Source organism: Pyxicephalus adspersus, chromosome 1 (assembly GCF_032062135.1).
Source record: "Pyxicephalus adspersus chromosome 1, UCB_Pads_2.0, whole genome shotgun sequence".
NCBI classification, from domain to species: Eukaryota; Metazoa; Chordata; class Amphibia; order Anura; family Pyxicephalidae; genus Pyxicephalus; species Pyxicephalus adspersus.
In genome coordinates this window covers 99,829,760-99,853,019 of record NC_092858.1, presented here as the reverse complement: position 1 = coordinate 99,853,019, position 23,260 = coordinate 99,829,760, and the positions used below count along the sequence as shown (strand labels likewise).

Genomic DNA, 23,260 nt, shown 5'->3' with positions numbered 1-23,260 from the left:
AAATTGGAGCAATTATTATTATTATTATTATTATTATTAAACAGGATTTATATAGCGCCAACATATTACGCAGCGCTGTACATTAAATAGGGATGAACTTCAGTACAGAAAGAGAGCCTATACAACTGCAATACTGACTGCAGAGCCAGTATACAGAGCAACGGCCAGACAAAATGAATTTAAACTACATACTCAAAACCTCTTATATCCCAAATATAGCTTTTACATTTCCAGTCTTTTAAATAACACTTTCTTTTCTTACACCTGCAGGAACATTTAAACTTCCAAGCTTCCAAAATGTTGATTTGAGACATTCAAAACCAGAAAACCTCACATAACAGTGTGCTTTTACTAAAGATATCCATGTACTGGTATACTTTAATAGATTTACACATTACATTCGACAAAAACATAGAACTTTGTGTAAATCTATGGAAAACTAGGACATATCTGATTGATATACCAATCATAAATGCAAATGCTTTGTCTGAGCAGCAAACCAGTTAAGTGAATCACAGAAAGTACCTCTAACAACTAGAAGCCAATTGAAGAGTTGTCACTATCACTAAAAATGATCATTTAGCTCTGCTGGTTGGTAGGCCTTTACCTTTCAAAGTGGGCTTGGGCAGAGTGGAGAGGCACTCAAAACAGGGTGATTGATGGCTGCCTGGCAGTTACATCTTGTAAACAATATCAGGAAGATATGGTCTTGCATGCATTGAACCGTGTATGGCAACCTTTAAACAAAATAGACTTTTGAAGCAATTAGAACACATGCACCAATCTAGCTCAAACAGTAATGGCACTGAAAGGTTCCAATATTAAAGGGAAAATGATTCCATCAACATAAAGGACAGTCTATGACGTTTTTGTTTACGTTGTCCTATCTTTCAGTCAAAGATCTTCTGGCAACATACAAACTATACAAAATATCAAAAAGTACAGTGCAGCAATCAGCACTATACTCCTGTAAATACATTCAGAAGTCGGTTAGTTTCTGCCTACCATCCATTTTGTTTAAAGGTTACTTAATGTGAGCACAATTCATGCAGAAAACTAACCCCAATGAGCTGATTGGATTATTTTAGATCTATGTCTCATATGTAAGCATGTTTATACTATAAAATGGTCAGGAATTTTACTGTATGTAACAATACAGTAATGCCAATGTAACTGCATTGAATATGCTCACTTTATTACTAGTTTCCTAAGATTCAATCAAATTCACTGAAACTATTTTAACCAGCTAATATAAAATAGCGCAACATGTTGCTGAAAAAAAAAGGGTGCAGATTTATGGAAACGTTTCATTTTTTTTTTTTTTTAGGATAAGGTTAAAACCATCATAAGGCGTTTTTTTGCCATCTTTGTCTTATTAGGGAGATTTCCTGTACTACAGACTCAATATGAGGTAAGAGAAGATCTTGGTTTGCAAAAACTCAACATTTCTCATTTTGTGCTCGTGAGACATATTCACCAACTGTCCTGAACATCAAAGAAAGTTATACAAACCTAACCGTGGTTTTAACTCTTCAAGGGTACGTTTTGCCTTTACTTATATTTTAGGAAAGTATATTTGTAGGCCCCTTTCAGTGTTGCAGTAACCCTTAGTGTTGCACCTTATATGCTAAACTATGCTCCCACACAACTGTATGAAAGCAGATGAAGTCTACTCTGTGCAGCCATTTGCATGCAGTTGTGTTACTGTTCCTGGAAGCTCCCAGGTGTGTTAAGGAATTCCCAGGAGCACCTAACTACCTAGTCTTTTCAACCACAAGTGTGAAAGGGACCCAAGTACTAAATAATATCTAGTAGATTTTGGTCAGCAACAAACTTAAGTGCACCATAATAACGTTGTATTTTAACCTGATAAACCCTGGAGCAAATGAGAGAAACTTCCTCTAGAAATTTGAATCCCTTTAAAAAATGATGATCCTAAATCTGTCCCTAGCAGGGAGTGTAACAAATCCCTTTTAGTACTACAAAGTTCTAGGTTCACCCAACTGTACCTTACAATGCAGGGCATTATTGAAAAGCTATAATTGGTTACACTTCTGCTGAAAGAGAAACAAAAATTCTACTCGGCACTCAAAGATTTGGTGGATACAAAACCAAAATATGATTAATCATGAACCCAGGTATTATAGGATTATTACCCTAAGGTTGATGTCTGTCTTCAGTGGAGTAGATTTAAATTAACAGTCAACCTGTGGCTGCTTAACAGGATTCAGTTCCTAATCTTGACAAAAGGATCTGTACCACTAGAGAAAACCGCTACACCTACTGAAGCCAGCAAGTTAGCAAACTGGTTACTTCATGTTAGGATAAGTTGCAGTTTAGAACTATACTGAACAATAAAAAATATAGGCTTACATTGATGACCTTCCGAGAATTGTAGCTTCCTTGCTTTCATGCTGAATCAACAGCTTATTTAACATAGTAAATATTGTGGCAAACACCATTTTCTTACCCCCTCACCCCCCCCCCACAAAGCACAAACTAGTGTAAAATGTTGATGAACAAATAAATACTCAAACATATAAAGCTCTTCCAGTTGCAAAGAAACACCATAAGATTTTACATGATGATATAAAATAAACACCAATACACCTGCAATGGCTCTACTTGAGCATTAGAAATCAATCAAACTTTTGTCACCACACTGCTGGAAAAATTTATAGTCAAATGGGAAGGTATTGAATTTAAAATTAAAAGTTATAATAACCATATTCCTGTTAAAAAGGTAAGGCTGCCAAATGTGCAAACCCTAGTACCGTGTGGATGCCAGTGGACTAACCCATACATTTGTCATTGAAACCTTTAATAGATTCAACTTGCTAAGGCTCGTTGCTGGAATGGAAAGTTTAGCCACAACCACAGCCATTACAGGAGAAGCAAACTGTAATCTTACAAATTTTGTTGCCTTTTTAAAAACAGTGGAATTATCATGGAGACAACATTATCTTGTAATTGGTGTGAATTGTACAAAACTGAACATTCAGTTGCTGATGACCAACCATTAAAACCTTCAAATGATTTATAAAACTGGTATGATGCATACAGTAAATGCATACAAGTTTGCATAGACTTACGCCTAAAATTACAGAGAAACATCAGTAAACAAGATTGAGAGGGAAATATTGCAAGTGCTGGTTTTATAATTATAACTTATTCCCCTTCTCTCCATTGGGCATAAATTTCTGTACCTCCTTCATCCTCCAACTCTTCCTGCATGGTAAATGGTAAACCTATAAAAGTTTAGGGAAAACATGCAAGGTACAAGCAGGAAGAGCTTCAGTACGCCATTACAAAAAGCAAAAAGGGACTTTTTATACATGTGTGTGTGTGTGTGTGTGCATGCAAAGATCAACAAACCTGTAGGCTGGGCCTTTCCTTCAAACCAGCAAAACATAAAGTTATCTCCACAAAGACTCACACCAATCCAAAAATTGCAGTGACCAAGTAGCTTTCAAAATATATACGGCTGTATGCTGCCTTTATTAAAGAAGGTGACATATGAGAGAAAAAAAAAAGCCAAACAGAGAAGAGATTTTTAAAATATTCACGATACGGTCAAAAAAAAAAAAAAATACTTCAGCATTAGGCATACCAAGTGTTACAATTTATAATAAATTACCCAAAAAATTTATTTGGTCGTATATAGCACAAAAAAACTTATAAATAGGAAAATATCTATTGCTTTTTTTTGTTTTTACTTTAAATTCATTAATTTAAGAGGAAAAATACATTTGAACAATTATTGTCTAAAAACATTACCTCTTTAGGAACCTGCTGCACCTGCAATCACAGCCTACAGAACCAACCTGTATATCCCAGGCAAATGTGTGATAAAAAGCAGATATGCAAGCCAACTACACCATGACCATTTTTTGAAGCCTACAAATTCTCAAATACTTCACATATCAGATTAGTATACAACAGATGTGGGTGAACACACAAAGTCACTTTTTATACCTGGAACAAATAATAAATATTTTGACTTGAATTGAATGAACAGTCATTATTAGTCAGGTCATTGATCCTGAAAAAAGAAAACTGAATTATCACCAAAAGGCTCAAATAAGTGACATGATGCAAATTATACAATTGAAAAGTAGCACGGAACACCCAAAGATTAGATTTAATAAATATTTCTAGGGAGAGGCAGATATGGCCATGTCCAGGTCTATGCTGCATATTCCAACAGTGGAAGTTTTAGCAATAATTGCAGATTTAACAGGATATGAGGTGGTTGATTAAACACTTTATAAAAGTATCATGTAAATAATTTTTGTTGGATAATGTGGTTGGAAGCCTTGCAGTACCCACAGTCTTTAGGCAGTGCCAAAGCTCTTTGTGTGTGGGCACAATGAATCGTACTGAATGATATGAATCTCAGTTTACCATGTTTGCACCATGTGATTAAATAAACCAACAGGTTTTATACTGAATGCAACATATAAAAATGCCCTTCACAAACTAGAACACTAGCAGACAATGCAGTAAGGAAAGCCGATTGGTCCAAAATAAAATTAAAACCTTTGCGTTAGGTGTGTAAAGCATTAAGTACCAATCATTGCACAATTTTACCTCTAAAACACAATCCTCTGGCAAAATTCAGTGTTCAGTGATCTGTATTTTCACACCTTCCTTTCATAATTAAGGCCTTTATTATGGTTAAACCCAAACTTGCCAGAGGGGCCGACAATGTTCTGCGGGCATCTTTGGCATTAACGGGTTTAAATGTATTTATGCTTATTGCACTAAAAAGAGTAAAATAAAACATAAAATTTGTCAGATACACAGACGCACAGAGTTATTTTTTACAGATTAAAAAATATGGTTGCACAGAGTATGCTCTGAAACAATTAAATTAGTGTCATGACTAATAAATATAAAAAAAAAATAAAAGTATTAGAAAAGAATAACTTTCATGAAAATGAGTATTTTACATAGATGAAAAATGTTAATTTCCCCACCTTCCTGTAGCAGATTCCTACTTGATTCAGTAGGGTGCAAAATAATCTAGCTCCCCTGGAGTGCAGAGGTGGGGAAATTTGCAGCATACAGACTAATGTGATTCATAGATTTGATCAGACCATTTTGGTACAAGAATCATAAGCAGAGATTGGGATGTTAAAGTGGCAAAGGGATATTTGAGCTCTTTGAGGCCATTAGGCAAAAAAAAAAAAAATGCATGTAAAAGTATTGCCTCTATTTAAATTTTAAGTGCACTTTTGCACAACCCAACGCTTCTCATTCTAGCTAGTCATAAAAATCATAACTTACATGCCAACGTAGTGTCAAGCCAGCACATTGTGGTGTACTTTACAACTTTTACACTTGGAGGAACAACCCAGTACAAGCGTTGGCATATATTTCTCAGAGCTGGAAGAGCAGAAGAATAGCTCATGGCTAGCTAGCATAAGAAGACAGGGAGAAAGGATAAAATAAGTACAAAGTTTTTAAACTTTAAAGGATTAGTAAACCCAAAATTAGAGTTTTTTGTTATTGGTGAACATTGGTGGGCTGTATCACTGTTGTTACCCCCCAACATCCTAGGAGTGAGTATAGTTATCCAAAATACCTGGCCTAGCACCCTCTTCTGAATTATGACTTGTAATGTATATAACAAATTCCAACAAGATGAAAGAAACACCACTACAATGGGTAAGACAGGTGGTTGCACCATGGAATCAAGGGCTAATCTCACCATCAGAGTTCACTACAGCTTAAAAAAAAAGCTAGCGAGCAATTAAACTTACCAGCATTACCAAAATCTGAAATTGTTTAAAGTGTACTGACCCTTTTTAAAGTAAAACTAAACTTCAAAAACCCATAGCAGCCAGTAAAAAAACAACTTTTTTTAATTACACTAAGCAGCCAAAAGTATGGTTGCTATGGGTAAATAATCAGCCGTTTTTGTTGCAACATGTTATTAAATAGAGGCCTTTTAAGTAGTTATGCTAGTCTCTAGACTAAACACCATAGAGAACCTTGTGCTAGCTTTGGTTATCCTAAAGTGAATTAGAGTTCTGCCACCATACAGGTGATAAATGCCCAGTAACTTACATAAAAGGAAACTGCCAAGGCAGTTGACTCGTACGCCAAAGCTTCCACCCAGCACCCAAAGCTGTCACTTTTACCAACTTCCAGTTGAGCAATGGCAACCATAGCTGTGAAAATTACAACTATCTTATAAGTTCACTTTAGAAAACCAATTGCTTAGGCAGCTAAATGGGCTATCTAGGCACACACAACATTCTAGTACCAAATTAGATCTTGCTAAGTGGTGGTGAGGAGAGAATGAGCATGGACTACAAAGATGTGCTGTAAAAATAAAAAGCAAAAAAACAGCTGTGCCATAAATATAAACCCCATTTTTTTTGCACAACATCCTTATATTTTAGCTCTAATGTTCACTTGTACTCACAGACATACATATGTATACACATACATTTGTGTATACGGATACTAAATACCTGGGCACACAAGAGGCTGTTACCTCTGTACAGCTGGAGTGTTAAAAAACCACCAATTGGGCACAGAGGTTACATAGAACAGATATTAGTCTTTTCATAAATCACTTCCTGCTACAAGTACTATATTAAAAGCAATCAAAGAAATACAGCAGGTTAGGCCATACTGCTGTATCCCAAATACACAGTATTATACCTTTGTTGCCCATACAAAAGCCCCTGTGTGTACAGATATTCAGATATATTGTCACATAACCTTATAGTTTGCTTTGTCTTTTCATGATTTTTCTTCTTTTTTTTTGTAAGACAGCCAGTGCTGCAGAGCAATTTGAGGTAAAGGCATAAAAGGGTTAAATATTGGAAAGTAAAAGTAACACAAAACAATAGCAGTGCATCCAAGTGGAGGCTCCATTACAACAATCTAGCAGTTGGCTGGTTTCATATTGCATAATAGTGCTGTGTTCCTCAATGATCTTCCATTCCCAGGACTAGCCCGCCCCTCAATCATTGCGCTTGGGCTTCAGTGCAAGCCAGAAGAGAATGCTGGGGAGAGACGGGAGGTCTGGAGATGTCTGTGAAAGTGAACCACCCCATTGGGCCCTGGAAACCCACATGAGATCCTTCAGGTTCCTTGCAGTAATTCAAACCTTTGCATGTTTGGGGTCTACAGTTGCTCTCATGCAAAATACATGGTACGTAAGGTATCCTGGTGAATTTGCACCGCCTTGGCAAGGGCTTGTGGGTCCCGACCATTGCTTTGACCAGATACGTGGCTTCCTTCAGCACTGGAAATTATATGAATAAGTTTACATAAGAATATGTTTATGGCTATGGATCTTAAAGCAGACCTACCACTAAGAGATTATGTGAGTGGCCATTATTAAACTCCCAGTAAACCCGATAGTTTACTTTTAGTCATACACTTGAAACACACATGTAAATAACTGTGTGGCAATTAGATGAACGTGAGCAGCATACTAATTGTTGGTCAGTGATTTAGAAGGGATCCTAGGTAGAGGATCAGAACATCAACCAGGTAAGCAATAAATATTTAGAAACAAATTGGTAAATGTGGTTTACATTCTCTCAGCTAATGATCTGCTTTAAGATGGCCATACAAATTAGTGCAGATGGACGTGCAAGTATGATTCAACCATCTTGAAACTTCTTCCAGCACAGCATATATATATATATATATATATATATATATATATATATATATATATATATATATATAAATATATAAACATACATATTTACACATAGGGTTCTATTTTTACATTTTTTCCAATCAGTTCATTCTAGATACGCCTAAATGGATACAAGCTTTTCTTTTTATATACTATATGTGTGTAGCTGCTTGATGCAGTTTTCCTTTGAGTTTTACATTGTAGGATCTTTTAAAGTTATTTCTAAAAGGAAAGACAGTTCTTTTTACTAAAGCAATAATGTTGTGTATGTATGGGCATGCCAGTAAAGGTATGACATCCATTATTATATGGGGGTTCAGACTGTCATTTGAAACATGCTGCTAGAAGGCTTTTAACCCAAAATAATTGACGCTGGCTGGAAGATTTGCAAATGCCGTTAATACACCTTCTGTACACACTGTATTAGTCACACATCCATGTGAAAAACACTTTTTATGGAGCACAATGTTACATAGCCATAGCCTATATAGGCAAAACTAACAGAAGTCAACTCACCTGTCATGCTCTTTATCCACGAGATGGTACCTAGCTCTGAATGCCACAAGATGGGCATAGTATGCAGGAGCAGGGATGGAGACAGATCGAGTGCATCGCACGTATGTGTGGCACAACTGGTAAGTCAGCAGCTGGAGTTCATCAGCAGTGAAACAGTTGTCATCCCACAAGACATGATAGTGAGAAGGTCTGCTAGTACCCTAAAGGAGAAAAGCACTCTATTAAGGACATTTTCTATACACCGCTCTGTTGTGATTTGTCCATGGAGGTATTTATGGCTGACCAATAGCAAGGGGTTTATTGTTTGGCTATTAGGCATTTATTTTGTCATTCAAATTTGTGAAAGAATGAGAGATTAGCCAATTAAAAAATGTTAAGATCATCAACGACGGCCTGCATATTTCTCTTATGGGACAATACTCGTTAAAATGTGTGTAATGAGCAATTCCTTAATTTAAATTTACTGCCCAATGCACCACAACAGGCCAAAAATCATGTATGTAGCATTTTTACTTTCACACATTTAGAATAAATGTCACTAAACGTAACCAAAAAAGGTAATATTTATAGCAACAAGTTTTGTTTTGGACTGCATTGGTGTGCTAGTACAACTGCCCCTCACATGGGCCAATAAAGAACCACAGGTAGCAGAACAGTCAAACTACATTTAGCACCTACAGTTGTAGGTCTTTATTTGCAAAGCAGAGAGTTATGGTATCTGGGTCTATTTGGACAGATGAAAAACAAAGATGATATGCAGCCTGCTAGGATGTTTGTAATGTATGTGATACCAGTGTATGAGGATTTTTGCTAGCCAGTCATATGTTTGATTGATGTGATCACTGTTTCTCCCTGTTTACCCAGCTCAGGGCATATTTGCTTAGTAAAGCAAACTGTCTTTATTCCTTTAAGCAGATCAACCTCTATGTGTCAATATCAACCAGAAGTGTTCGCATGTACAACTATATCAAATGTAAAATCTCTTATATTTGATTTTTTATTGTTATTAATCATGATTAAAACAAACACAGGAAAGGCCTCTTACCTGTATTCCAGCATGACTGCAGAGGTAAAAGTCAAACTCATACGGATGAGTTATGTCTGTGTCTACCGTCGTCCCAGCTGGGATATTGCCACTTCTTCCAACCTGATGTAAATTAATGTACATAACAGAAAAATGAAATTGAAGTTTTTTTTTTTTATAATATTGGCATGCCAAACATAGTAATCCACAATCAGTGCATTGATTTTTGTATGACTAAATGTACATAACATAAAATGATTGTGAAACCAGACTTATTTCAGCAGAAATACTACATGTTCTTTTAAGAAAGTTAAAAATATTAATGAAATCTCTAATTTGCTAACTAGTGTAATATGTACTAGTAAAAAAGTAATTCAGAGGCACAAGTAGATAAAACCATCAGTGTTTTGATATCTTGTACCTTTGCATATTACCCAAACAAGGATTATGCACTGCACTAGGCTTTCACCACAGCTTGTTAGGAGATCCTGCACAGTTGTTTGGGAAGTAAGCACAAATATCACAGTGGTGGGAAAGTAATAAAATGTGAAGTAACCACCAACACCAGTGACCCTTCTAGCTCATCTGTAAGACAGGCAATGAATAAAAACTGTATTTCAAAAACCCCCGTAGAACCAGATATTTAGGCAGCTAGAAGTTGCACTTCAGCTTTACCTTCAAAAATCAGACTTCTTTCCGGCTTAATGTCCCCTAAACTGATTCTAGTGGTTCTTTAAAGCAGCTCACAGCCTCAGTGATCAATGGGGAGTTTTGGGAGAATGTAGGGCCAACAAAGATAAGATAGTAAAAATAAGGTTTACATCTGCTGCCAAGATCTCTCAAGTCTCTACTGACTATTTTGATGGTTTTCACAGAAGGCAACTTTTACTTTTGTATAGAAAGATGGAAATAAAGGATAAACCGTACAAAGGAACACATAGCTTTTTGACTTTGTCCCTTTTGCATCACCCGCTCAATATAATTTGTCCAGGCTTCCGACCATTTTACTTTAAATAAAATGTGTAACAGCCTTTATTACAACTTCAAAGAGTCATCTCCTTTGTATACTGTAAAAGGTTTTACACACATTTTACACTGGAAATGCTATTGGAAACAAAAGTATCCATTTAAGTCCTTAAACAATATCAACTAGAGCAACCACCAACATTTAAATATATTGTCTGGGATTATATTTTCCATATATTCCAATATATTGTCTGGGATTATATTTATCTTTATATAATACATAAAAAACACAAACACATAACATACTATCACAGTTCAAACAAAACATGCCCTATTACAAAACACATTTTTTGTGACCCACAAATTGCAACTATTACTATCCACCTTCTGGTAATAAAAAAAAAAACAAAACAAAAAAAAAAAAAAACCAAAATATTTTAAAGAAGGATATCAGATCAGAGGAGCATTACTGTTGATGCAAAACAGATGTATAAGAACTACAAACCTGTTTTAGGCTAAAGGTCACAAGGTCTTGCAACTTCTCTGCATGGTTACAATGAAACATGGGATTTTTGGCTGGAAACATTTTTCACTGGAGAGAATTTGGATGTTTATAGTCACAATTTGTAGACAGCATGGCTACACAAAATTCATTTTGTTAGGAGTACAATTAGTCAAAAGAATAAATTTTTTACTGTGATTGTATGTTATAAGTTGATTTGTGCACTTTGTAAACGTTTCAATAAAAAAATGCCATTTTGCTTGTATATAACACTTTTATGGTGTTTGGCATGCATGTGTATACCATACCTTTAGCTTTGCATTATGACTTGTTGCACTTTTGTGCAATAAATAAAAAAATGTAATAATAAAAAGTTTAATAGGTATATTATGCTCACCCTTTCAGTTCGGTCTGCGCAGAAAAGCCTTGTATGGTGTCTTTTCTGTACTACAATGTATGTGATTCCAGGCTGGTAGTCTTTCTCCAGACTAATGCAGGCTTCTCTGATTGCTAGCAGCTCATAGTACAACACCTGCTCACAAAACAAAATAGCGAGTACTTCAGTTCTAGCCAATGACCTTAATTTTACTAAAAAAATCTAACTTGAATTTAAACAGAAACATTGAGCATATGTAATACTCTGGGCCCCTCTTTTTCTCTCACAGCTCTCCAATCACATGCAATGGATGTAATTTTGACAACCAGGGTTCTATTTACAAAGTACAAGAGCTGCAGTGTTAGAATTGCTGTGTTGCAAATTATCTTGTTTATTCTTCATCATTGAAAGGGGTGACTTTCAAGTTGAAACACAATGTCAGTGAGGCGGACTATGCCATGTGTTTTGAAACCAAACATGCTTGGCTATTTGCATTGGCATGAATGGTGTTGAATTGGCTGTCCAACCCACCACATTGAACAGACATCATGCATGCTGTGCTTTTGAAACAGCACACTGCAACTTTAACCAGCCTTTCACATACTCGCCACAAAACAGTTTCTGAAGAGAACTTCTGCAAAAAAAAAAAAACACAGCAGCACTAACCTGTCTGAACTGTCCTTCTGACACTCCATCTCGGTAGAAGATTATTCTGGTGGGTTTGAACCTTGTAGATTTGTAGAACTGGATTAGAAGCTCCCTCACCATGGAAGCAAGATCGTGGATTATCTCCTGCCGGGGGCGCTGCACCCTAACTGTGGCGCAGTATCGGCTGGGGTGGGCATCCATACTGCCTACAACCTAACAAAGGTATGAAAATGTGAGGCATCTTTCAAAGTTGTAAAACAAATAAACTATTGACTAAGAACTTATTTGATCAAAAAATTTGATTTTATGAGTACTCCTTGTTCGGCAAACTCCATTTAAACGAAAAGAACAAATATGCTTCACTGAATGTAACAAAGCAATTCAGATCAATTCAGTGGGTCCGATTTATTAAAGCTCTCCAAGACTGGAGAAGATACACTTCCATCAGTAAACCTGAGTAATCCAGCAAACCTGGAATGGATCTGGTTCAGGATAACAAGGGGCTAACAGACCCCTTGGTAAAGCACTGTAATATACCGGCGCCAATTAAATATACATTAAAAATATTCATTCATTATGCATTCTACAAGGGAGTTCAGGATCTTCACCAGCCTTAGAGAGCTTTAATAAATCAGACCGACTCAGTGTGTTGAGTGATCATGTTTAAGGGACTGGAAGCATTAGTTTAGGTACACTTTATACAGTGTGTAGTGATAGACACACATCCGACCCCTTGCTATTGCACCCAACAATGCAATTTAAAAGCCACATAACTTTTGAAGTTTTTAGTAAAGACATGGGGGAAAAAAAGGGAAAGCTTATTATTTAAGGAAAAAGTGATATGAACAAGTGCACTGTACATCCTGTGATACACTTCAGCCGTTTTTCTTCATGTCTTCTACATTTCTGCTTAGTTTACAACATTGGTTTAATGAAACTCAATAGTTTTAAACTGATGCTATTGAAACAAGTCTACACTCTTTCATCACAGGCTTTCATGCATGTAAAATTTTTACTGAACAGCAAAAGCAACATAAGGTACACAAGTGTATATATCATCTAAGAATCAGCAATAATTCTTTTCATTACAAGAGCTAAAAAAAATAGGAATTAGACACTAACAGCAGCAATTGAAGGTTTTTTGCCATCACCAGCAGGTGGGTGAGTAACATCTGCTCCTAAGAAGATCACAGGTTGTTGGAAAACAGACGGTCTATGGAAATAAATAAAGACTCAATCAAGAAAAATATATACAAACTATTTCAAGTATAATCAAGTTTATGAACACAACATATGTTTATCAGTATGACGCAAACAATTAGAATAGATTTTATTTTCATCTTGCATCATGTCTATGAACTTTGTAAAGCACTGTAATATACCAGGCGCTATTTATACACGTTAAAAATAATCATACATTATGCAAAAACTTACCGTTGGTGTGGGACTAAGATATTGTTAATCCCTCCCAATTTTACATTAATTTTTAGGCACAAATTCGAGAGAGTTTGAGGAGATGTTTTTATTACATTCTTCACTTGGACACATTGAGTAGCCATACCCAGTAACGTGTCTCCAACACGCTTCACCTCCGCTGAAAGAAGAAAAAAAATTATTCATATTTTGTGATATAGTGAGAAACTCCATTATTCGAACTCAAACTTTGAAAAAGTGGAGGGATGCTTAAATCTGAATTGCAAATAAAAAAAAAAAAATTACAGAATTACTTAAACAAATTAAAGGAAGTTTAAGAACCAACTTGAAATAAACAAATAATTAAACAAAGTTTAACGAAAGTAATAAACAAAGTTTAAGGACCAACCTAAATTACTAGGAATCCAACATAAAACAGGAAAGTTACAATTGCAAAATGTGATAATATTGTTAGTGCTATCAAACACCTAAAAGGGCACAAGCAGAACTTTAAGGATTTTAGGGGTTGTATACCATTTTCATTCTTTAACCCCCCTAGCGGTAATCCCGAGTGTGACTTGGGGTGGGAAAACAATGCAAAAAGCAGTAACCCCGAGTCACACTTGGGGTAACTTTGGGGGTCCCCCTTACCTTAGCCCCACGCTCCAGTGGCGATCGCACGATCCCGCTGTGATGGCGGGGCGCTTCTCCGTCGGAGGGCGTGGCCGGGCGGGAAATTTAAAAGCAGATTACCGAGTATTTCTGCATGGTGCATCCCATCTAACTGCAGATGCGATCACCAATAGTAAATTCCAGGGTGATTTCCCGCTGGCAGCAACCCCTGAATCTACTGCAGCTGCTAGCATCACCCGGAGATCAGGGAGTTAATCCTAAGAATTACAGGCCCACAATATAAACAAAAATTTCTATGCAAAAAAAATAGGATCACTTTTTGCATCAAAAAACTGACAGAATTAGAACACTAGGGGGGTTAAGGGATGGATGGTATTTCAGAAAACTGTAGACAAAAATTCTGTGATTCCAAACCGTTAAAGAGGTCTATTAGTAATGCAAGTGTGCACTGCGCTGCCTGGTGAATGTGCAGCTGAAAAAGTTTCTATATCCTCTGAGCTGTAGTAAGAAAGAGTCACAATTGTACTAAAAGGGTAATGGGTCAGTTAAATTCCACATTAAAGGAGTTTTTTTCCTATGTATATTTGTATTTTGACAAAAATATGCTGAGCATAATTTGCATACTTAAAATTGTTTCTGAAATCAAAGTGAAAACCAAAAAGTAAAAAAAAAGTAACACAGGACACTTAGAAGGCTAATGTGCAAAGGTATTTAACCTCTATACATACTCTGCAATAATTAGCTAAATATTAAAATAGAACTAAACCTAGTTTAGGCTTACCCGAAAAGATCGCCAACAGATAGATGAAGCTGTTTTGTTGCAGAAGGGACATTGCTTGTCCTTTTCTGCAATAAAACTGTGTCAGAACGCAAATTTGTCCCTACACAACTACTTAAAGCCAGAAACCATAAAAAGTAATAATTCTTACCATAAACTGGTGTTTTTCCTGGCAGTATGACAATAATGAGCTGGAGCCCAGAGTAAGTGTTTTTGAGGTGCCTGAACATTGGCTCCACACTGTCCGCGCCCTGCGCGTATTTGCAGAAGCATGGCTGACCCTGGATGGGCATCCCTGCATCCTTTGAGATCTTCCTCAGCTGGTCTGTAAATCCCCTTTAAAAAAATAAATAAATACATTCAGTACATCATGGCTGGCATTTCTAGGATAAATATGAAAAGCAAAATGTAAACCACAGGTAATAATTACAGCTGAATATTCTGCACACATTATTTAGACAGCTCTTTATTATTTTAATCCAATAATAGAAGATCTTTACCATGAGGAGGCTTGTATGCTAAAGGGAGAAAGACAAACCCTGTTACATCCCATCCAAATAGGAAATATTACCATTGCCCCCAACCCCCCACCCCCACTGATTATTTAGTGATCTGCCAATACAGATTGCTAAACATCATTGAGCTGTACACACACTGTATTATTGTTCAAAATTATCATAAATTGATCACGCTGGGCATAAATTATTGGATAATCCATTTACAGAGTGGTACATCCACTCATTTACACAAATTTCTTACATATAGTATATTGATCATATGATGCCTTTAGGTACAAGCTACTAATTACATTATAATGGGCTTACAAGCAGGAATTTTGGTGGACAAACTACGGAAAGAGGGCAAAACATGTACAGGATGGCCACTTGATTGTTAAACCTAAGAATAAAATGCAAAAATCTTTTTATAAGCCTTTTGTCAGAATTAGTTACACATGAACTCTGGTAAAGTGTCAAGGAAAAATTAAACTGCATTCTTTAACAAAATAGTAATACATCATCGGAAACATTCTCTACATTATCATTGCCAGTTGGCAATTTTTAAAGCTTGAGTATGTAAATGTACATTTATTTATTTTTTAAGTATTTTACTGCATTTTTATGACTTACTTCAAGATTTCTTCTCTGCATTGCCTTTGTGTTGCAAAGCATGCAATAGCCCACATTTTGATCTCCACACCAGTGTGGAACTGTTTTCCCCGCATGTCCCAGACCCCATGACTTGGAGTTGCCACTGTGCGATTCTAAAGAATTAAAACATTTAAATAACAGAGAAGGGGATGGTTATAAACATATGTTATGAACACAGTTACACAAGAGTTTGCAAAACAAAAACAATCTGGCTTGTGAAATGAAGCAGAGTAAAGAAAAATGAAAAAGTCAGAAGTGCTGTGTGCCATAAGCAACTAAACTTCAATGCGGGCTATTTGACTATTTTAATGGTGTATGAGAAACAGGTTAGAAGGAGAAAAGAGAGGGGCTCTCTTGTAATTTATCAATCTCTTGTAATTTGTATATACAGTATATTACGCTTGTTATAAGCCCCTGAAGGCGAAACACGTCAGGTAACAAGACGTTGTTTTCATGTACACCTTCTTTCTAGCCTAGAATGCAACTGTTCAGCCTAGCCAACCACCACCCCATGATTCTACAATGGGGAATGGTCTTTTGTGATGCACTATTGTACTGATGAATGACACCAGACTGTTAAACTGCTTTTTGAAACAATACACAACTTAAAACAAGAGCCTGAAGCCCCTCTCTTTTATCCTTCTAACCGGTTTCTCATACATACACAAAGAGGAGCAACTCGCATATATTCCAATCATCTTTTAGGGCAAATGGAAAAGAAATTGCCCCGATACCCCTGAACTTCCTATTTTAATGATGTAATTTACTGCTACATCATGGTCTTACTGTGAGCATGTGTAGCTTTTGATTTTTTTTTAAAAAGCAGATAAACAATTGAAACAAGATAACGTGCAAGTTACTCAAATTAAAAAGGAAAAAATAATTAGGAGCACAATGTTCGTTCACATGTACAGCAGACAAATGCAATTATTTAATAGGGCAGTGCTAAATTAACATGCTTTCTACTTACCCTCCCACCATACTGTAACATTGGCGCTGGAAGTACTCTTCCTGTTACATGAGCCATTTCATCCCGAACCTTAAATTGGAATTCTTGAACAAAGGGATCTGCATCATAATTTGCACTTCTAACCTGAAAATTTTGAAAACATTTAGGTCACAAACGCAAAATCAGGAAAACTATCCATTCTTAAAGTTAGAAAGGTTTGTCAGCATACATTGTTACAGTTTTGGCCTACTGCACAATGTCTTCACTTCAGTTTTTAAACCTCAGCAAACAGTTAAAAACTAATTTCATATGGATATGGACTAGAAGTTTTATGTACCAAAGGAACAACATTTGCCCATTCATTCTTATTTGTATTATATTACACATGGCAAATTACAACTACCACTAACAGACTGATAAGGCATTTGTTCCCTTTTCTTATAAGCATGTGACTATCTTTCTACCAGCCTAAGTATTGCTGTAGAGGGGAACTTTATTCATGGGCACCTTCTGCCATTGATTGGGTACAGACATGCTCATTGAGGGATTTTCAGTGGAGGACAGGGGTTAGCATGGCACACAGCTGAAACACATTCCATGTGGCACATTACAATAATGGGCTTTCTGACCAACAGGAATGTGTGCGAGGCAGCTGAAAAAGGGAAAGCTCCACCACTTCCCAAAGTGTTGTAGCTTTGCTGATCAGCACACTCCTCGGAGTTTATGCAAACAGGGGGTCAATAAAAAGGACCACAGGTATGTGCAGACACCTCTAGCCTTCAAAACCTGTACAGAGGTTTCTTTTAGTGGTGGAATGTTCAAAAAAGCTGCTGCAGGGTTATTACAGTAAGGGCTTCCCAGTCCATCATAACAGCCCTACTTATTTCACTGCTGTTACACAGACAGAAAGTGAGGTCCGAAAGGAACAAAGAAAGCAAAACATATTTTAGGTAAATAAAACAGAATAGATACAAAAAAACATAAAAAAAAAAAATTGATGGAGCAAATTTTGATTTTTATAACTGGGCAAAATTTTATAACTCACCAGCCTGCTGATCTCCTCCTGTCTATCCGGAGCAGATCGAGCTGTTGCTTTGATCATAGTGGAGGTCTGATTGTCAGTAAGCTTCTTAATACATCGTTGGCCAGCTACAATGTTACAAACCTAGGTAGACAGAAAAAATAAATTCACTTGATTGTGTGATAAAGCAACGGAAAATTCACATATAAAGGACATTTTATTGGTCAAGGTAAAGAACAAGAATAATGTACGATTTGCTTCATCTGTGTGTGTGTAAGCGTGTGTATTTAAGCGTGTGTAAGTGTGTGTGTAGTCCCCGGGTTACAAACAGGATAGGGACTGTAGGTTTGTTCTTAAGTTGAATTTGTATGCAAGTTGGAACCGGTACATTATTTTATTTAATGGCAGCCTAGACATTTATTAACTTCTGGAGCAAGCCGTGCTTTGATATGCAAAAAGAAACAAATGCAGAGATTGTTCTGGTCCTTAAAGATTTACAAGAGGCTGCAGAAAGAGCTCACCCCCTAATATCACCCACAATCTCAGCTGTATTTAGCAAAAGATTTCTTCTGCAAGTCATGCAAACCGCCCCTCCCGCTTCCAAGCTCCCGCCCTGCACACAGCAAGCAGGGAAGCCCTCTTTGTATCTAGGAGGCGTCTGTATGTCGGATGTCTTTAACACAGGACAACCTGTAATGAGTATTTTTTTTTGGTAAATTGCCAGTTATTGCTGCTTACGTTTACTGCCCAAGACCACAAATAATTTTTTAAACAGTTTTACAATACAATTACTATACAATTTTCTACAATTTTACATGTGATGTTAAAAGGTATTATTAAAAAAAAAAAAAAAAAAAAAAAAAAAGAAGGCGGTAGCAAACAAAGTAAAACAAAAAGCTACTATAACACGGTGCAAGATTTTAGAATGGAAAAAAAAAAGGGTCAGTTTTAATAAATGTTATCAAAAATCAAAAATGTAAAACTTAAAATCTCTTCATCAAATTAACATCCACTTTCCTCAACTACCTAAACACTTGAATGGCTGGCATCAGGACCCTTCAAACTAAGGGTCTTCGTTTAGAAAAAATACAGTTTTCATTTCCCTTATCCTGGTGATCAATGTAGGATGCAAACCTTTGTTTCTTGAGACTTGAATAACATTTTGTAAAAGACAATATCAGCAATGCTTGCCTAATTTCAGAGGACAGACTTTTCTTTCAATACTTTTATTCTATTGATAATCGTTTTAGCTACTGTACAACAGTTATTTGGTGTAGTAAAAGATATGTACATCTTGTGAATTAGTGATTTTGAGAGTAATATCCATTCATAAAGCCAATAAAAAACAAACTAACCAAAAAAACATTTAAGCTGCTAGTGCTTACTTGGTTTTTAGGGATGCAAGTCCTTGGGTTGGCATACTAATCCTTACTGCACTATATGTTTAATTACCTCCAAGTAGACAGCTAGTGAAGTCAAAACAAATTTTACAATTGATCTAAAACTATGCAAATGTATGAAATGAGCAACAAAGGCCCAGTTTCTGTAATTGCCCCCCTTCCCATGGTTTTTGAAACCTATTAGGAATGTTTACAATAAACACTGGGGGCCTACATAGACCTTTGCAGAATGGTAATGTGCCTGGTAATGCACATGGTCACTTTAAATGGCAACCAACACACTACAATGTACCAATGTTAAGACTTACTGCAACTAACAGCAATGCACAGTAGTTCATTGTATTACCTTGGAAAAAGGGTTACATGCTACTTAAAGTGGAACTAAAGCCAAAAAATGCAAATGTAAAGGAGAAAGTACGGGCAATGTCCTTACAGCAACAGAATATCCTTCCTTGCCTGATCGCAAATTTTTAATTACACTGACCTGCCCTCACTTCACCATCTTCACCCAATCTTCCTGACGTTAAATCTTTTACCATCTTGATTGGCCAGGCCAATGACTCAACTCCCATGCAAGAGAGCAGAAATGTATTTACCCTCCCCCCCAGCAGCCTCAAGGGAAGCCAGAATGCTATCGCAGCATTCGGACAGAAGAAGACGACAGCAATCAGGCAGGCAAATGTGTTTTATAGCAGATGGGACACCATTTACCTTTTCCCTGCAATAAAGACCTGCTTGATCGCTCATTTTTTAGAATTTTAGTTTACCTTTAAGTACATTATGATGAATGATTAGTCAATTAATCTTGAATGGGCTACCTTATTGTAATGAACATAAAAACATATAGTGGAGCTGCACGAGTGGTATAACAAATACACTCTGTTTGCCTTTATCTACTATTATCTGTAAACCTTCATGGCAATTTTTTCTACAGAAGATAACCCACTAAAATATTGCTGACAAAACTCTGCTTGCCAACCAACAGAACACCAAAAAAATACACTGGGCACAAAGAACCCTTTTAGCATTATGGTATTTGCCCTAAATTTAAAGTCTTAAGAAAAGCTGAAAATAATGGATCTTATTAACATTTTGTCACCTGCAACCTGTAGATTAACATTCCTCTGCACAATGACAGCTAGAAGGCAACTATGTATGGCTGCTAGTCAGCAGACCAGGCTGCAGCCAAAAGCTCTGATCCCTAAATCACATAGTGGAGCCAGAGTGGTTTCTATTAATGAATTGTGACACGGATTTTATGCAAGCCAAAAACTCCTTTACAAAAAGAAAATAACCTTCAGCCTGCAGATACCACTGCAGCCAGAAGATGGCAGCAAGTCCATGTTTATTACAATACTAACAGATAACCCGTTGTTGGTATTTATTGCAATCCTTTTCTATATAGGAAAACAAATCAAATAAAGCTATAGTGATTTTCTTGTCTACGGTGTTGTTTCATTTTTTTTGCCTTTGATTGCACTCGGCCAATTGCCTTACGTTTTCTCGAAGGCATTATTACAGGCCAGAAATTAGTAAAAGAGTCCAAAAAAAAGTATGTAAAAATATAAGCAAAAGGCACACTGTCACTGAGCAATAATACAAACACACATACATGCAAAAATACCTCCGACATATACCACACCGCTGTACAAAGATCGGCGGTGCACTCACATGAGTGAGTCATATGTCTAGCAAGTTTGGTTTAAATGTCTCGATGCATTTCCAAGTGATGACATACACACATACATCCAATTTTATATATATATGGAGTTATATAGTTCTGACGCATACCATAGTGCTGTACAATGAAACACTGAGCTATACCTATCAGTCTCTGTACAGAGGAGCTGACATTCTAATGTCCTTCACAGTCACACACTGGTATACATTTATATACCTTTGACATATACCACAGCGCTGTACAAAGATCAGCGGTGTCATATGTCCAGTAAGTTTAGTTTAAATATCTCTATGCGTTTCCGAGTGATGGTGGAACATAGCAAGTTTGGTTGAAATGTCTCTATGCATTTCCTAGTGATCACCAAATCTACATATAACACATACATATATAACATATACCACAGCGCTGCATTAAGATCAGTGGTGAACTCACGAGTTTCAGTCATATGTCTAGCAAGTTTGGTTTAAATATCTTGATGTGTTTCCGAGTGATGACATACATACATCTAAATATAGCTCTGACATATAGCACAGCGCTGTACAAAGATGACTGGTGCACTCACATGAGTCTCAGGTCTTATATATGGCAAGTCATCTTTGTACAGCGCTGTGCTACATGTCAGAGATATATTTGGATGAAAGGCATGGACACATTTCAATCAAACTTACTAGACATTTGACTGAGACTCATGTGAGTACACCAGTCTTCTTTGTACAGCGCTGTGCTATATGTCAGAGCTGTATTTGGATGTGTGTATGTCATCACTAGGAAATTAATGGAGTCATTTAAACTAAACTTGCTAGACATATGACACTGCTGATCTTTGTACAGAGCTGTGGTATATGTCAGAGGTATATAAATGTATATTAATAGTGTGTGACTGTGGGGGGACATTAGAATGTCAGCTCCTCTGTACAAAGACTGATGGGTCCAGCTCAGTGTTTCATTGTATAGCGCTATGGTATATGTTAGAGCTATATAAATCTATATATATATATAAATTTGTATGTTTGTATGGCAAGTTTGGTTGAAATGTCTCCATGCGTTTTTGATTAATGGTGGTACATACACACACACACACACACATCCAATTTTATATATATATATATATATATATTGTATGACGGAATACTTACATATTTTTTTTTTTACACCCCTCCACCCTAAATTAAATAACAGCCCTAATATAGTTTGTTATATTTTGGAAAAGCACAGCAAAGGTGCAACACACGGCACCTACTGAGTTGGACCTACATAGCTCTGATCACAGCAAAATTCACGCTCCTTGCTAAAAAAATAATACAACTTCTCTCTAAAGTTTGAACACTTTATAATAAACTACATGGGGTTTAATTATAAAGTGAAAAAATGTTCTCACAGAGAATCAATTAATATCATTGAAATACATGAACCTATAAGATTCTCCACCACACCAAGGAAGGTTTCCGTAAATGTCAGATTTACTGCTTCATAAACATACCCACATATGTCCTGTTTATCTGCAAATATTCTGGCAAAAATGTTTAGCTGTACTTTAGGCACAAAACTTGGATGAAGTTACTACAAAGCACTTCCAAAAGCAAGTAGCAGTTTAACAGTTTGCTGATGCGCAATTACTTTGAAGGGAACAAAGCCGTGATATATGAATGATATATGTATTAAACTAATGTGACTAACTAATTCTGTTTTTTTTTTTTTGTTTTAGGCTCAACACCTTTTTTTTTTTAAAGGGTGCAACACTGCCTCCCTAATTCTCGATTGCCTAGGCAATCAAGAATGAATAGGAGCACAAAGCCTCCTGGGGTACCTCATCAGGCATCCCGGAAGGCTCTTGGGTGCTCCTTCTGCGCATGCCCGAGAATCTCAGTCATGCGGAGAAGCCTTTTCATGGGGTGAAAAAATGCAACAAAACCCCGGAGAGATCGGACTGCCCTGCGGGATTGAAGGTAAGTGTATTTTTTTTTTTAGCAGTTTTTAGTTTAGTTCCTCTTTAATATAAACCCTAATAAACTTTTATTTAAATTACAGGCTACTGCATGTAAAATGACTTGAACAAGTAAAACATTTTAAATAAATTTAAAACATGTAGACATATCCAGTAAACTTGTATACATTAAATAAAGGTAATAATTATCTCAGCATAAAATGAGGTGGTCCTTACTTCTAGAGGCAGGTATGTGTGTTTCTGTTCTTGTCCAACTTGCAGACAAGGCAAATGAGGATACTTCAGCTGGAGATTATACTTTTCTCTAAAGTACTGAGCGACTGTTCTTTCTACGGTCTGCCCATTTTCCAGCTGTAAAGGAAAGCTACAAAAGAAAAAAAAATAATTTAACCTATTTAGTTTAACAAACAAAGGTGGAGAGAAAGAAATGTTTTTTAAAGACTCAAATCTAAAAATATTTAGTATGCTTAATTTGTGTAGAGAACTTTTTGTGCAGAGTGCTAAAAACAAATGGAAAAGTTGCCCCACATATCCCTAACCTTAGAAAGTTTAAGAAATGTATTTCTGCTACCCCGGACTTTACTTTATTAA

At 36.4% G+C, this 23,260-nt stretch overlaps 1 protein-coding gene across 1 annotated transcript in view; it reads right to left on the bottom strand.

Annotated features, from left to right (window-relative positions):
- Nucleotides 1-4,288: 4,288 nt before the first annotated feature.
- LOC140336978 (protein argonaute-3) overlaps nt 4,289-23,260 on the bottom strand; it is a 45,666-nt gene continuing 26,694 nt past the window's right edge. Inside the window, exons 8-19 of the mRNA XM_072420460.1 lie at nt 22,886-23,033; nt 17,668-17,787; nt 16,644-16,766; nt 15,653-15,786; nt 14,677-14,861; nt 13,136-13,295; nt 12,824-12,914; nt 11,720-11,914; nt 11,075-11,209; nt 9,231-9,332; nt 8,186-8,385; nt 4,289-7,264 (exon numbers count right to left, since the gene is read on the bottom strand). Of these exons, the coding sequence (XP_072276561.1) occupies nt 7,156-7,264; nt 8,186-8,385; nt 9,231-9,332; nt 11,075-11,209; nt 11,720-11,914; nt 12,824-12,914; nt 13,136-13,295; nt 14,677-14,861; nt 15,653-15,786; nt 16,644-16,766; nt 17,668-17,787; nt 22,886-23,033 (1,702 nt within the window). The 3' untranslated portion in view covers nt 4,289-7,155. The remainder of the gene's footprint in view (nt 7,265-8,185; nt 8,386-9,230; nt 9,333-11,074; nt 11,210-11,719; nt 11,915-12,823; nt 12,915-13,135; nt 13,296-14,676; nt 14,862-15,652; nt 15,787-16,643; nt 16,767-17,667; nt 17,788-22,885; nt 23,034-23,260) is intronic.